The sequence below is a fragment of the Osmerus eperlanus genome, chromosome 8, assembly GCF_963692335.1.
Source record: "Osmerus eperlanus chromosome 8, fOsmEpe2.1, whole genome shotgun sequence".
NCBI classification, from domain to species: Eukaryota; Metazoa; Chordata; class Actinopteri; order Osmeriformes; family Osmeridae; genus Osmerus; species Osmerus eperlanus.
This window is the reverse complement of record NC_085025.1, coordinates 19,123,534-19,139,136: the sequence shown is the minus strand read 5'-3', so window position 1 is coordinate 19,139,136 and position 15,603 is coordinate 19,123,534. Positions and strand designations below refer to the sequence as shown.

The window sequence follows — 15,603 nt, the reverse complement described above, 5'->3', positions numbered from 1 at the left end:
GTTTTCAGTTGTCGCGCATGCTCTCTTTCTCAAACACAAGTGCGTGTACCAAGGTTGTTGCCATGGAGACAAACCTAAACCGTCATTTATTGTTGTGGAGGGAGTTAGCAAAGTTAAGATGATAATAATAATAAAATGGATGGGAAAAAGATGCCAGGAGGAACTGAAAAAGCCAGGTAAAAAACGAAAGATCTATCACTTCATAAATCTATGTTCCTGCAAGGGTGGGAAAAATATATTTTCTCAAAAGCCCCGAATCTTTCAGGTAAAAATGTTGGTTGTAATTTCCGGAAAATATAACAATATGAGTCTGTAATGTTCATATGACATAAAGCTAAAAAACTATTTTGCACTGAAATTAATGCAAATAATTTCGCTCACACTCTTTGCACACTCGCATTAATGTGAAGTTTCGACTTCAAATCACATCAAAAACTAGGTTCGGGTTAAGCCCCGAATGTTCAACGTATTGCTCGGCCCCTTGGTGGGGATGGGCTGGTTTGGGCCATTACACCATGCTGAAAATTGGTCTTGTTTTTGTTTTGTTAAAGCCATTCACATATAGGGATTCCCACATACCGTTTACCCCATGCCACCCTGTCAAGACCTCTTGCCCCCCCTTTGCCAACCCATGTAAAATGTTCTAGATCCGCCACTGGGGGGTATAGCCAGTGACGGTGAAATACACAAACAGTAGAGGACCCGTAGAAGACTAGCGTTTGACGAGCGATGCTCCACACCAGTTGCATAATGTGCGGAGGACCACCCATTTGAAAGAGACAGTGTGTGTGACAGCCCAGTAGAAAAGGAGAAACAACCGCACCAGAACACGCCAACTTACTGAGCCCAGCAACGCGCGGCTAACCACTCTAGATCCAACACGGACCAGTCCACACGTCGATGACCAGATAGACATACAGGGCAGCGGAGGAATCGATAACAATAATAGAGTGACCATACGTTCTTTTTCACAGACATGTCCTTTTTTTCTGACCTTAAAAAAGCGTCCAGGCGGGATTTCAAAATGTTCTACATTGTCCTGGATTTGGCTTTAGTTGTCTGTTATGATGTGTATCTGGTTTCATGCTGCAGTATGTGTGCGCGCATATTTGTATTTGTTTAACCTCTTTTTAAGTATCGCTATTTCGCACATCAATTGGTCGATTTAAAGAGGCTTGCACCAACTATTGGCCAAATTCCTGCCTGTCATTCTCTCCGCAAACGAGCGAAGTACTGTTTTGTTTGGCATCAAACGGTTTCTTGACAGTAGCAGCAAATGACAGCTGAGTGGAAAAAATGTCCAAACTAAAGTGCAATTTTACAGGAGAAGATAAAAATATATTCATACATGTATATATTTACAGTGTGTTATGCTAATAGAGTGTCTTTTTCACTGTATTAAAGTTTGCATTCATAGTAACACTGTTTTGCACCCTATTAATCCCCGCCCCCCCGCAAAAAATAAGGTTTCCTCTTTTGGAAAACCAGAATATGTGCCTTGCTAAGAGCAAGCACACCTAATACATATATATGTGAGATAACAATGGTGTGCGTTGGGGTGTTTTTCAGTGTATTTGTGTGTCTGTGTTTGTGTGTTCCTGTGTATGCCTCTGCTCCTGCTCCTTGTCAGCTTGCAGGACATGGAGGCTTGCAGTTTGCAGGGCTGGCCTTGTTTTACAGTGGGTGTCATAATTTCCAATGGGTTTATTCTCTTGTGGTAGAGATAGATATGGGCTTCCATATGCCTGTGTGTCTGTCTGTGTGTGTGTGTCAATGCTTGTGTATATGTATCTGTGCATGTGTGTTTGTCTGTGCGTGACTCCACTGCAAGGCAGCAGCACTGGTTGTGAGTGTGTGATAGTCCTTCACCAACTCAGGAAGGCTCGTAAAAGTGACTCCTCCTCCTCCTGCTGCTGGAGGTGTGGACGATTTATGAGATGCACTGAAACGAGGGGGGAGGAAAGAGAGGAAGGAGGGAGGGAGAGAGATAAAGGAGGAGGAGGAGAGAAAGGGAGGGGAAAATAGAGAGAGAGAGAGAGAGAGAGAGAGGGATTTAGAGTGTGGGAGAGAAAAGCAGGGAGCAATGCGGAGGGAGGTGAGGCAGAGGGAAGTGAGGGAGAGGGAATGGAGATGAGAAAACAGGAGATGTGAAGATAGAGGGAGGAAAAGAGGAAGAGTTTGAGAGAGAGAGAGAGAGAGAGAGAGAGAGAGAGAGAGAGAGAGAGAGAGAGAGAGAGAGAGAGAGAGAGAGAAGGAAGGGGAGGTTTATCAGAATGGGGTGTTTAACTGCATGCAGGGCTTCAGTAGAGATGCTGCACTGTCCGTGCGTCTGTCTCCCTCTCTGTGTCAGTGCAGTAGTTATCCTGACTGTGTCCCAGCTACAGGATGGATTCTGCTGCCCCTGCTCACTGTTGCTCCAATCAGGACTGAAAGGGAGAGACAGAGAGAGAAAGATACATTGAAGGAAGGATGGAGAGAGAGAGAAAAGGACAGGGGACGAACATCAGCTCCTGGACACTGTGCTAACATGCAGACACATGGGAGCTGTGCCTTCACACACACACACACACACACACACACACTCACATGCATGCACACACACACACACACACACACACACACACTCACATGCATGCACACTCACAGTTCCCATCCATGCATGCATGATTTAGCACAGCCCAGTACCGTATGTGCGAATGTACCCTCCTCCTCCTTTCTCTCCCTCTCTTTTTTCCTCTCTGTTGCTCAGTGCTGTCCCTCTCACTCTCTTGCTTTTGTGCACACTGTCTGTTGCGTTCCCTCTCTTTGTATCGCTCTCTTTCTCTCCCTCGCTTTCCGCCCGCTCTGTCGCTCACATTCTCGTTCACCAAGTGTGTGTGTTTGTGTGTGCATGTGTTGGGAAGCTCATTCTGTTCAGACTCCAGACAGAGGATGGTAAGTAATGTCTTTCCTCCTGCATTCTAAGAATGTTCTTGACTACGTTGTATTGTAAATTGTAAACATATATTGTACATGTATGTTTACATTTGCAGTATCTATCTGTTGTGGTGAGTGTTTTTGTGTGTGTGTGTGTGTGGCTGTGTTTTGTGTGGCGTGTTGTAGACAGGGTGGTCATGTTTTGTATTTGTGGTGTGTGTGGTGCAGGGGTATGTATAGTGTATGTGTGAGTGTGAGTTTGTGTAGCACCTTATAGCACCTTAAGGCTAGCCTGAAGGAGTGAGGGGAGTGTGTGTGTATGTGTGTGTGTGTGTGGGGGGGGGGGGGGGGGGGGGTTGACTGCGGGGTTGGGGGTGAGGAGGAGGAGGGTGACCGAGGCTCACGTGCTCTGTGGTGGTCATGCCTCTGCAGGGTGGGAGACAGGATTTTTTTTGAAGCAGGAAAGAGAATGGAAGACAGGCAGCTAATATGGCAGCCTCACCGGGATTCACAGTTCCTCCTGCTGTTGCTGCTTCCCCAGCCAGCCACACGGCTGGGGAACCAGATAGCTTCTTAGTCATCGAGCCAGCTAGCCAGCCAGTCCTTTACCCAACCACCCAGTCAGCCAGCCGGTCAGTTAGCCACCACTTTATAATTCAGTCAGTCAACCCACCAGCCAGCTAGTGTCACTTCAGAGGACCTCCGTATCTTTCAGTTGTGTGCCAGACTCCTGAGCTGGCGGGGTTGGTGTGTAGACCTTACTTTTCACACCCCAGGTTCCCAGGTTTCACCTCCGTGTAGCGGACTGTGCCAAGAAATGTTTCATGGTTATAAGTTGAGTGTGAATCTTGAAATGTTTACTCATAACTCATGCTGCTTCTCAGACTCATATAGGGGTGCAGCAGCTAGAGAATGTTACTTATTGGACTGTGTGATTGCTCTCCGGTCTCCTGATTGGATAATGGGATGAAAGCAGCTTTGATCAGTGTAAAAGCTGCCCTTTGACCCTCCCCTCCATCTGTTTGGCTGTGGTTCCAAGTAGTCCATTTGGGTCAGATCACATGATATAAAAATGGCTCAGACATGGGCACAGTGTCCAGACTTTAATTTTACAAGTGTGTGTGTGTGTGTGTAGTTTTGTGTGTATATGCACGTATTTGTGTCCTGTATGTACGTACGCTTTTGGAAACATGTGTTTTTTTGTGTGAGTTTGCCTGGGCACACATTTGTGTGCGAGTGTGTTTCTGCATGTGCTTCTGTGCCCCTCGCTGTGTCCGAGGCCAGAGTTGCGTGAGTTCTGCTCTGTATATATGTCTGGAGTTACTCATGCTCGCTGACTCGAGAGTTTGCCTTAGAGGGGTATCAGAGGACAGAAAACCCACTGAGCATGGAATAGAGAGATGGAGGGAAATGGTTGGACAACCGTCTGCTAGGGCCTTCCACATCCAGAAAGAGAGAGAGAGAGGGAGTGAACGGGAGAGTGAGACAGAATTAGAAAGGGAGAGAGAGACAGAGGGACAGAAAAAAAGAGGGATATAGGTGGAGAGAGAGAGAGAAAGAAAATAAGACTGCAGCTCCAGAGAGTCACCCAGCGGCAGGACTCACAGTAGAGCGCGTCCCAGACACTCTAAGACAGCCGACACCAGCCCTCTATGGGGCGGCCGCAGCCCTGGGGGGGTCTGCAGGGGTCTGTAGCCAGCATGGTACGAGAGACTGACAGGCTTTGGTCATGTAACCGTCAGTTGACTGGAACAGACCCAGGTGTGGGATGCCAGGATTGGCATGAACCACCTGTGTGAGAGTACAACCTGATCACATGATCTGGATGGTAAGATGCTCTCTGGCCTGTTGGTTTGCAGACTGTGGGCTAGTGTACTGTGGTGAGGATTAAAATCGGTGGTCTGTATCAGTCCACATTTGTTAGAATGAAATATAGTACTTTACTAAATTCTATAGTAATTTTTTGGGGAGACTATGAGATTTGTGGTGCTTTTGGATTATTTGAAATGAACATTGATTTTAAATAATAATTGAACACTAATTTATACATTGTATGTACACTGCTACTTTTTTTGGTGTGTATACCCAAGACTCCGTTATTGAAGGCGCAGATGAATGTGAAGCTTGCTATCTACATATCAGCTACGAATGAGACATTCTGTAGGCTACGTATTTAAATGTTTTTAACAAACATAATTGTGGTTGTCAGCTACTGTATTTCAATTTACCTAGTGTATTTGCATAAAGGCTAAAACCTTCCTAAGGCACACACATGCACACACAATTACACACTCAGTCAGGCTGACTAGAATCTAAGAATTATATAACCACAATTATATAATCTGTGTCATGTTTTCCAGTGAGCCCCGTTCTCCCATTGTCTTCCCAGTCCCAGTTTAACCCTATGCCCTGCTCCTACTCATGGCACTGTTTTCTATGTGTGTGTGTGCCCCCTCTGGTTGTCTTGGTGCCTCTGGGACAGATGGACAGACAAGCAGACTCCCTACAGAGAGACAGCCTGCTCCTCCAGACTGCCAGGAGGCACTATCTGTCTGTCTCTGTGTTCCTGCGCTCAGCCTGGCTTCAGCTCTGTTAACTCTCTTTTCTTCTCTTCTCCTCTGCTCCCTCCCCTCCCCTTCCTGTGGCACCCAGGCGCGACTCCCCTCCTGTTCATCCACCCTAAGCATTGCTGAGGTACTCCTGCATGCCTACAGACACATCCTGGCCCAGGCCATGCCGCTGTCATGGCGTCAGCTACCAGGGTTCTCACCCCCCCCCGTCTGGTCACCTCACTGCCTGGCATGCTTCCTCAGCCATCCCCAAACCCTCCTGTCTCTGCGTCCTGCATGCTGCCCTGCTATCTCAACATAGAGTGCCGACAGTCCTCCTGATGACTACAAAACCCACAATCCTTTGTTTACATGTTTTCTTTTGTTTAAATAAGAAAAATGTACACTCTTATAGAAAATCTTTAGAATGTTTAAGATAGTTGAGTGTTGAATGCCCTGTGATGTTTTTATTTGACACTCTTTCACACATAGGCTACCTTGTCTGATCATTGATAACCCACATGCATCTAACACGCTGGTTACCCACAGTTTTTTGCTCCTAAACATTGCCCACCCCTGTGCCTGGGTCATGGGTAACAGGGGTACTTCTCATTGAGCGTCTTACCAGCATCTCTTCATAGAGGTATTCTACCGCTTGGTAACTGTCCTCTTTTGTACTGGGTAGCTTACACCGCCCCGGGCTCTAATGTCTTCATCCTGTCTAAGACAAAGACATGAGTCCCAGTAAGGGCATGTGGTCGAGCGCTGACAGGTTTCCGATAGGCTATTTGAATCCATTGATTAACTGTAATTGGTAGGGAATGAAGTTGGGGGTTGAGTCAGGGAGGAAATGACATACAGTACATCTTCAAGGTGGAAGATTGGAGGAAATGACATACAGTACATCTTCAAGGTGGAAGATTGTAGCGGCATGAAACTCACCTCCCAAACCAAAGATGAGATATTTTATGAAGAGAGAAAAGAGTAACACTTTAATATTACAACACGCACTCAACACTTTATATGTGCACACAATTAAGCATTTGTAAAGTATTTATTAAGTCAGTTCAAAATGTATAAAAGTGAAATATGTTATAAAACATTCCTAAACTATAAACATTATAAACATTTTATGGATGGACGGTTACCAATTACTTTTTCATTTGTTAATTTAATAGGTATTTGAAAACTGATTTTTCGACTTCATACATTGTTTACTAAATGAAGTATTCTAATGGTTACAAACCAGTGGTAAATAAGTCATTTTGAATCCCAAGTATTTACATACCATTAATAATGCAGAAATTACCGTATTTCGTCGATTAAACACCACAGCGTTTATTACACAATGTTCATTTTTGGTGCGGCGTTTATTCGAGGGCGGCGTTTGAGGGCGGAGTTTAATAAGTAAGAGAGATTTTGTGAATTGTAGCTGGCTGCAGTGCAGCCATAGACAAACAAAGAATAGACAAGGAGGTCAAACACAAATCCTAGTGTAAAATTAAAGCTGCACGTTTAGTCGGGAGTACAAGTGTAGGCTACAAGTTGCTGGCATTGTGACAAATGAATCACACAGCCTGTCGTGTCATTTGTATTAGGGTTAGCAGCATGCCACAACGTTCTTACACTTACGGTTTCAAACAGAAAGCTGTGCAGACAGTGGCAGCTGGGAAACCCCCGCAGCTCCCGCGAGGCGGGGGGCCCCCACGCCCTAAGGGCCCCGCCCTGCATGGCAAAAAACAGACTAGGCCTAGCTATATAAAAAAATATATACATAAAAAAACAAGGAAAACACTTTGAAGGCGCTCATTGAGAGCCCCAAGTTTCAACTGCCAGGTAAAGGAATTCCGTAATATAGGCAACGTAACAGATCTTCATCCACTTCATTAAATGCCCTACCAGAGAAGGAAACACCTTGGATCACTGCTACTCTACAATCAGCAAAGCATACCATGCGGTCCCCCGTGCAGCACTGGGTCACTGACCACGCCATGGTCCACCTGATTCCTGCATACAGGCAGAAGCTAAAGCGCTGTAAGCCTGCTGTGAGGACATCGAAACAGTGGACCAGTGAAGCTATGGACGATCTGCGGGCGTGCTTGGACTGCAGTGACTGGGACATGTTCACGACTGCTACCAATAGTCTGGATGAGCTCACAGAGGCTGTGACATCATACATCAGCTTCTGTGAGGACTGCTGTATACCAACACGCACCAGGGTGAGCTACAACAACGACAAACCCTGGTTTACAGCTAAACTCAGAAGGTTGAGGTCAGCGAAAGAGGCCGCGTTTAGGAGTGGGGACAGAGACAGTTTCAAGGAGTCGAAGAACAGGTTTAGCAAGGCGGTGAGGGAGGGTAAACAACTGTACTCAGAGAGACTAAAACACCAATTCTCTGCAAACGACGCTGCTTCTGTCTGGAGAGGGCTCAGGCAGATTACCAACTACAAGCCCAGAGCCCCCCACTCCACTAACGACTACCGCCTGGCCAACAACCTGAATGAGTTCTACTGCAGATTTGAAAGACAATTGGACAGTCCTGAACTACCCCTTCCCACCCAGGAGGCCTCCCACCTCCCCCCTCTACTGTGACGACTCTCTCCATTCAGGAGGGTGAAGTTAACAGAATTTTCAAGAGGCAGAATCCCCGCAAAGCAGCTGGGCCGGACTCTGTCTCTCCAGCCACCCTCAAGCACTGCGCTGACCAGCTGTCTCCGGTGTTTACCTACATCCAGGGCTCGAAATTGGCACCCGCCAAGCGCCAATGGCGTGTAGATTTTTGGGCTGGCGACTAAATTGTGTCCGATGCTCCGCCATTTGGCGAGTGAAATTGCGGAGTACAGCTCCCGACTACCGCGCCCGTCATGGTAAAAAAAAAAGCTTGCAACGCCAACACGAACAGTGGTGCGCGCATCTAGGTGGCAGAAAACCGGGAAGATAACCTTTATGAAAGCTAGAGAATGACACAGATAATACAAATAGTTAGATTTAAAAAGACAAAAAAGGTCGAGGATGGTAGCATTTAAGAGAGAAAGCAATTCCCCATTGATCTGTCACATCAGAATTTTGATTTGGGTCACAAAAGTCTTGAAATTTGAGTGAGTGCGTCGCCAGATAGACCACATAGTCTTACGAGGCAGCAGCCATGTCTCTTTCTTGGTCGCGTCATGTCACAAAGTTCATAATTTTACAGTTCGGTCAATTCTACAACAAAAGTTTTACACCAAAAAAGTCAAGCAGGGCATTTCAACAGATATGGGAATTCTGCTTTTAGCCAGCTAGTCCGATGCGAAGAACAAACCTCATGGACAAGGACAACCGATCTCACATTGAGCAAGAGGAGTAGTAAGCCCCTGGAACCCCCTGAATTAATACATTATTTCAATTTTAAGTAAATTGGTTGATTTTGTTTAATCCATTTTGAGAGTGATTTACAATGATATTAAAATCATAGGTTGTTTATGTCAAACAATTTCAGAGTACGTCTGAAATGCCAGGTTTAATTTTGGCCGTAAAAAAATATTATTGGCTGGTAATTTTTTTCATCTACCAGCCATTTTGGCTGGTAAGCCAAAAAGTTAATTTCTAGCCATTGATTGTGTGTTATTTCATAGTGGCGATGCTATCCTCGGTGCTGAACTATCAGAAGGCTAGCGCTGTCTTTGGTTTTGAACAATGACAAATGTGTGGCGGCAGGTGGAAACCCTTCACATCGTGAACATTTGGGTCTTTCTGTGTAGCCTATTATACATATTTGGAAACGACAAACTGTCCTGAATACAAATCTGTTGAAATCACTCAGATATCTTTATCACAACTGAAGTTGCATCATTTTAAAGTTGACCTGTGTCAAAAAGTGATAAGGGAGAAAATCGCATTCAAATATTCCATTCCGTTTCATTCTAATTCTGTGGCGAATATGGAAAGGAAATCCTTTTGTTCGTAATCAAGTTGTGAATGTAAATGTCAGTTTAAGTATAGGCTACATTAATAACTTCTCAGCAAGTTATTTTTAAGTTTAACAGCCTAACTTCATTGATCAGTTGTTTGGGGCTGCTGCCTGCAGCACTCAAAAGAGCAGGCAAACTGAGCATTTGATTTGAAATGGCTTGGAAATCTTGCTAGCAATCTTGCTTGACATATCCAAAAACCGTTGAAATTAACAGTTTTTCAAAAGTAATTATATACTTACATTACAGTTTAGGGCAGGGCTGGACTGGCCATCTGGCATACCGGGAATTTGCCCGGTGGGGCGACGCATTTTTGGGCCGAATCGCCGATAACGTTAATTGATAGGATTTTTTATTTTATTTTTGTCGGGCCGGCCCATAAAGAACTGACAGCGGCCCATTGGTTAATTTTCTTTATTGGCACTGGCCTGACCCAATCAAATCCAGGAACCCCCTTCCCCTGATTCATAATATCGCCGCCCTGAGACACGAGCTGTTGGCTAATGCGTATGCTGGTTTAGCATCGTTAAAGTTTAGCATTAGAGGCAGAAACAATATACTGACAGGGTCAGGGAAGAAGCCGAGGAGGAGAGTGACCATGATAGGGCCATGGGAGTGAGTGAGGAAAAGATGGAAGAAAGGTTGTAATGACTGTCATGCTAATAAAGCTAAATTGAATTGAGTAGCCTAGTTGACGACGTGGTAAGGAGTGGGCGAATTAACAGGGACTGAGGAAGGGAGGGAGGCTGTGTTTCTGTATTGTATTTAACAGACACTTTTGTCAAAAGCGACAAAATATGAATCTTACAATAGGCTAATTAAAATGTACAGTAAACTGTTTTAAAAGTTGCTAAGCCAATATTAAGCAAACTAGTAATAATAACAATACAATATCAAATATTTTTTAATACCATAAATCGGCAAATCATAACTCTAAGAATTAATTAATTATTTAAGTGTAAGATCAACAGATAAGTCTTGAGACCCTTCTGGAAGTATCCAAAACTATCACATGAACGCAGAACACTAGGCAACTCATATTATAGAATGCACACATATTTTAAGGACTGTCTGCAGGGAATGTGTCTGATCAGTCACGGTGGGCGTGGGCCGCCTGGGCCAAAAATGCCAGGGCCGATTTTTTGTCCCAGTCCAGACCTGGTTTAGGGTGTTAACTATTGAAATGTTTTTGACAGAAAACAATTTTCGATATTTTATGGCTTATAGCCAACATTGAGCGGCCGCGACATCCGACGGGTTTCCGCAGGACGCCACACAAATAGGCTGCTGTTGTGCTTTTGTTATTTTTAAACATTTTTATTTCTCTCTCACATTGGTGAATATAGGCTATATTTAAAGGTAGTCAGCAATGTATAAGATAATAGATGGAGATACATTTTGAGTGGATTTAGGGGAGGGGCCTCGAGCTCCGACTTTGCGGGGAGGCCTCTGCAAAGTCACCTAATTACAAATGAATATACAATCATAACTGTACCTTAAAATCAACTACCATCCTAAATTACTACTTCAATCACAACTAGCCATACTCTGCAGTAAGTATATAACATGTCTTAACATGACCTACGATAGCAAGTGGCTATCTGCAAATTGTGGTCATCTTTTGAGTAACGTTAACAGATTGATAACAATACTTGTTTGATTTCAATTCAAGTAGCCTACGAGAATCTACAGTAATGATTTCACCAAAACAATTATATCACTCTGTTGTGTCTGTTTCCTTAAAGCTAGGAATTTGGGACCTGAATGTGAGGTAGGCCTACTTTGAGAATTGAAAATGTTGGCATGGCCAGGAGGAATAGATTGTTTATTAACCATTAACCCTAATTTACTACTGGGTTGTAACTTTTGAATCTTATGGATGAAGTATTGTAAAGTATGGTACAAGTCCTGAATACAGAATTAAATCAAGTTATCGAAAATCTTATCAGGGCTCGACATTAAGGCTTGTCCGCTTGTCTGGGACAAGTGGATTTTTTTGTAGGGCAAGTGGAAGAGAAATGTAGGCTACTTGCCCCACTGGACAAGTTAAAAATCAAACACAATAAAATGCCATGTTACTTCACGTTATGTGCCACTCATTACGTCTATTATATTTGACCGAATTCTGCATTAGGAAAACACAAAAAAGTGTCTGTCCCAAGATCTCTACAGACCATGCAGCTAATGTAACGCTCAACACTTGAACGGGGGCTTATTACTTGAAAGAGGAATACTGTGTCGTCTCAGTTACACTATCAGGGCTTGGAAATACTGTGACTTACTAAAGTAGGAAAATGGCTAGAAGGCTAGAACATGACATATATCATAATAATTTCAGTAAATCAAGCAGCGCTTCAAGACCCAGTGAAATGTTAGGCCTACAACTAGCAAACTAACGTTAGCGACATTGTCTAACTCAACTTCGGTAGGCTATCCTCAGTATTTGCAAGCTAGCTAAACTTATACTATATCTAAAATATTTTGGAGACATAACAATGGATTTTGCCACTAAATGTTGGTGTTAACTTTTTATTTTTTTCTACAATTTCCCTTTCTACCCGGCAGGAGCTGATTTACCAAGGGATCCTTTAAAAGGTGTAGCTATACTTTACAGTTGAATATTAACTACGTACATTTAACCGATACAAATGTTGCTAATGCTTGCTAGGTACACAGCTGCCGAAGCTAGCTAGCTAACTTCAACACAATCAAAATAATTAGTCTTTACCCGGATAAGTGTCTTTTGTGCATGGACAAGTGAAACGTTAATGGAGGCCAAGTGCCTCAAAAAGTTAATGTCAAGCCCTGATCTTATGAATGAATCTAAATATTTTCGTAATATTTTAATAATAATATTGATGTTTTAGAAATGATGAACAAACTTTTAACAAATTCTTTGCAAATGCTTCATAATGTGTAATTATTATGAAATGTTACTGGTGAGTTAATATTGAAAATGTCCTCATTTTAGGGTTTTCACTATAGAAAGAGTCATTTCCATAATCAAATGGATCTACATAATAGCATTGGACCATGTTTCACAACTTTAGACAGATGCGCACCCTAACACACTCACCTTCCTTAACTCCTTTACTTATCTCCCCCTATGCTCTTTAGTCTACACTGTGCTACGTGGGAACGTGCCATCAACATACTTTCTCATCCATGTTTGTTTCTTTATTGTGGTGGCTGTTTACCAGTCAGCTTGGTTTTCTTTTCCAAGTATTTCTTTTTTTGATTTTTTTTTTACTGATTATGTATGTCAGGTTTATTTCTGGATTAAATCTCAGTTGTGGGTGTGTGTGTATGTGTGGGTGTGTGTGTGTGTGTCTTAAGGGTCGCTTTTATGTCTGTGTGTGTGCACGTGTCAAATGTACAATGTACGCTGTTCTGTAGTCTTGTCCTATGAAGACTGTGGGGTGTGTAGTTGCATGCATTCTGTGCGTGTTTGCTGTGTGATATGAGATGTGTGTGTGTGGTGTGAAGGTGAGTGACTATCCTGTGGCTTCCTCCAGGCCTCACGGAGAGAATTCAGGGCTCACCTGGATGAGGTCATCACGCTCAAGTCAAGGTACTCTACCTTGGACCAGGTAAAGCCCCTAACCTTCTAACCCCTCTACCGGCATGCTGGCCACGCCACAACACCCACATAGCACCAGGGACATACCAGTGCATCTAACAGGCAGGCAGGCATCTAGGCCAGGCCAAGGGCTAACTATCTCAGCCTGCTTTTTGTAGCTTCCCTGCTGTAGCATTGGAGCAAACTCCACTTTCCAACAGGGAGAGACAGAGAGAGTGGAGTAATAGGAGGAGCATGATGGTAGCTGCTAGCATCATGCCTGCTTACATATATGAGAGCAGCACTCACTTGTACGTGTCAGTGTTATCATTTCAGGACGGTTAAGAGTTTCATGTTTTATGTCTCTAAAATGCAGCAAGGGTAGCACAGAGAGTACAGCATCACACTTGACAAATATCTTGACTCTCCTAGAATGAACAACCCTATAGCACAGCTCCAATGTGGATCTGGCAATAGAGATCAGCCTGTCCCTCCACATGCATCTCTCCAGTTATCAGCCTCTCTCATCCATCTCGCATCGAGTCATGTGATGTGTGTGTGTGTTGGGAATGCAGGCTTTTTTCTGTGTACACTGTGTGCTTGCATTCCTGTCTTTGTGTCTGTGTATGTATATATTTGTGTGTGTATGTTTGTGTGTGTGTGTGTGTGTGTGTGTGTGTGTGTGTGTGTGTGTGTGTGTGTGTGTGTGTGTGTGTGTGTGTGTGTGTGTGTGTGTGTGTGTGTGTGTGTGTGTGTGTGTGAATACATGAGAATGTGTGTGCATGTGTGTGTGCATGAAAGAGTGTGTCTATGCTCCAGAAAGATTTAGATATAATCTAGCTGGGTGAACAGCTGAAGGTTGGCCCTGGAGTACTTCTCCTCTCTGGAGCCTGAGTGGAACAGAGGCCAACGCAGGAGCATCACTCTTTCTTTCTTTCTCCCCCTTTCCTCCCTCTCTTCCCCCCCCCCCCCTCTTCACTCTCCCTTTCTCCCCTCTTCACTCTCTCCTCCCCCCCTTTCACTGTCTCTTTCTCCCCCATTCACTCTCTCCTTCTCCCCACCCCTTCACTCTCTCTCCTTCTCCCCCCTTCACTCTCCTTCACCCCCCTTCAGTCTCTTTTTCTCTTCCCCCTTTACTCTGTCTTTCAGAGTCTCTCTCCCCTAAGCCTCCCAAGGGAGATGTGAGGCTTTGCTTTGGAGTGCCACAGTGGCGTTTTGTCCCATTCTTTACCACTCTGTCACTATCACTCCGTTGTTTTCGTCCTGTCCTTTATCACTCTGGCCCAAGGGGCAGGGCGGTCGTAGCAGGTTTGAACCACCCCACCCCGCCCCCCCAGGCTGCCAGAGGCCTCTGCACTAATATCCCTCTTTGCATAATATTGTCTGACACCTCCTTTGTTTTCTGCTGAGCTAAGCACAGAATCGCATCCCATCATTCTCGCAAGCACCTACTTTTGCTTGTTCGCTATTGGTCCATTGATTTCCCCCTCTCCGGGGACTGTGTGCTCACGGACGGATGTGTGTTGTCCGAGACCTTCCCCCTGACCCATCCACGCTTTGCATTTCACACACGTGCCCCCACCTCCACAACACACACATACACACCCAACCCCCACACCATTGATCTGACTGATCTCCATGACAACCCATCATTGGGCTATTTCCACAGTGACTGTCTGGTGGGCGTGTGAGGTGGTCTCACTCTCTTATGCACACACATGCACACACACACAGACTTCAGATTACGCTACACACACACACCATACTCATCTGACTTATACATAATGCAGACTTTTCATTCAGAACATTCACATGTTCTCTAGCACTGTGCACTCAGAATTGCACACACCAAACACTCAGCAGCAACAGCGTCGCAGTTCACCTGGAGTCGACTTTTTTCCTACTTCGAATAGGGCCTTGGGGACTAGCCATGTTCAGTCATTTGGGAGGAAATCTATTTATATACTCCACTTTTTTTTGTCTGAGAGCATATTGCCCGGGTGAAATGTGACTTTCTGTGCGTCTCTTGAGTGCATGCTTTTCAGTATTATGAAGTTAAAAAGCTGTTTTGTAAGCCGTGTGTGCGTGTTTGTGTAAGTGTGCTTCGAGTGTGTATGCCTTTTGCGTGTGTTGTGTGCATCAGTGCGTATTGCATCTTCATCACTCATGTTGACCTGTCCTCGTATTTCTCTCGGTCTCCAAGAGAGGGGGGGATCGAAAGGGAGTAGTAGGTTAGAGAAGAAGGAGGGAGTTTGTGGGAATGCATCACCGCCTGCTTCCGCTCTTCCCATCTGCTCCACTTCTGCTTTTGCGCACTCCATCCTCACCTCAGCCTCACTTCTTCTCTTCTATCTCGCTTTCTCTCCACATCTCCACGAGTCTCTACATCGCTCCACGGCTTTCTGACTAGTGCTCTTTTCTCTGTGTATTTCTTTTTTGTGGCCATGGTGGGCTCCTATGTTTCTTTCCACCTGTGTTGGTGTCTGTATCACTCGCTGTCCATCAGTAGTTAAAGCCAACCAAGCAGCATCTCCACGGTTATGGTTTATACCCCACTGTCACACAAACGTTTCAAAGAGGCCATGAATTTAACCCCTCCAAGTAGCATTACAGTGAAGGGACGAGGG

At 44.6% G+C, this 15,603-nt stretch overlaps 1 protein-coding gene across 6 annotated transcripts in view; it reads left to right on the top strand.

Annotated features, from left to right (window-relative positions):
* Positions 1-15,603, top strand: part of gphnb (gephyrin b) — an 87,607-nt gene that overhangs the window by 47,536 nt on the left and 24,468 nt on the right. For 5 of the 6 annotated variants that reach the window (XR_009931011.1, XM_062468406.1, XM_062468404.1 and 2 more), the window contains exons 9-10: positions 5,569-5,610; positions 12,933-13,007. The exons of the other annotated variant lie outside the window; for it this stretch is intronic. Coding sequence is in view for 4 of the 5 variants with exons in the window: in XM_062468406.1 (XP_062324390.1) it covers positions 5,569-5,610; positions 12,933-13,007 (117 nt within the window). In the remaining variant the exon portion in view is untranslated. The remainder of the gene's footprint in view (positions 1-5,568; positions 5,611-12,932; positions 13,008-15,603) is intronic. 6 annotated transcript variants of the gene reach the window in all.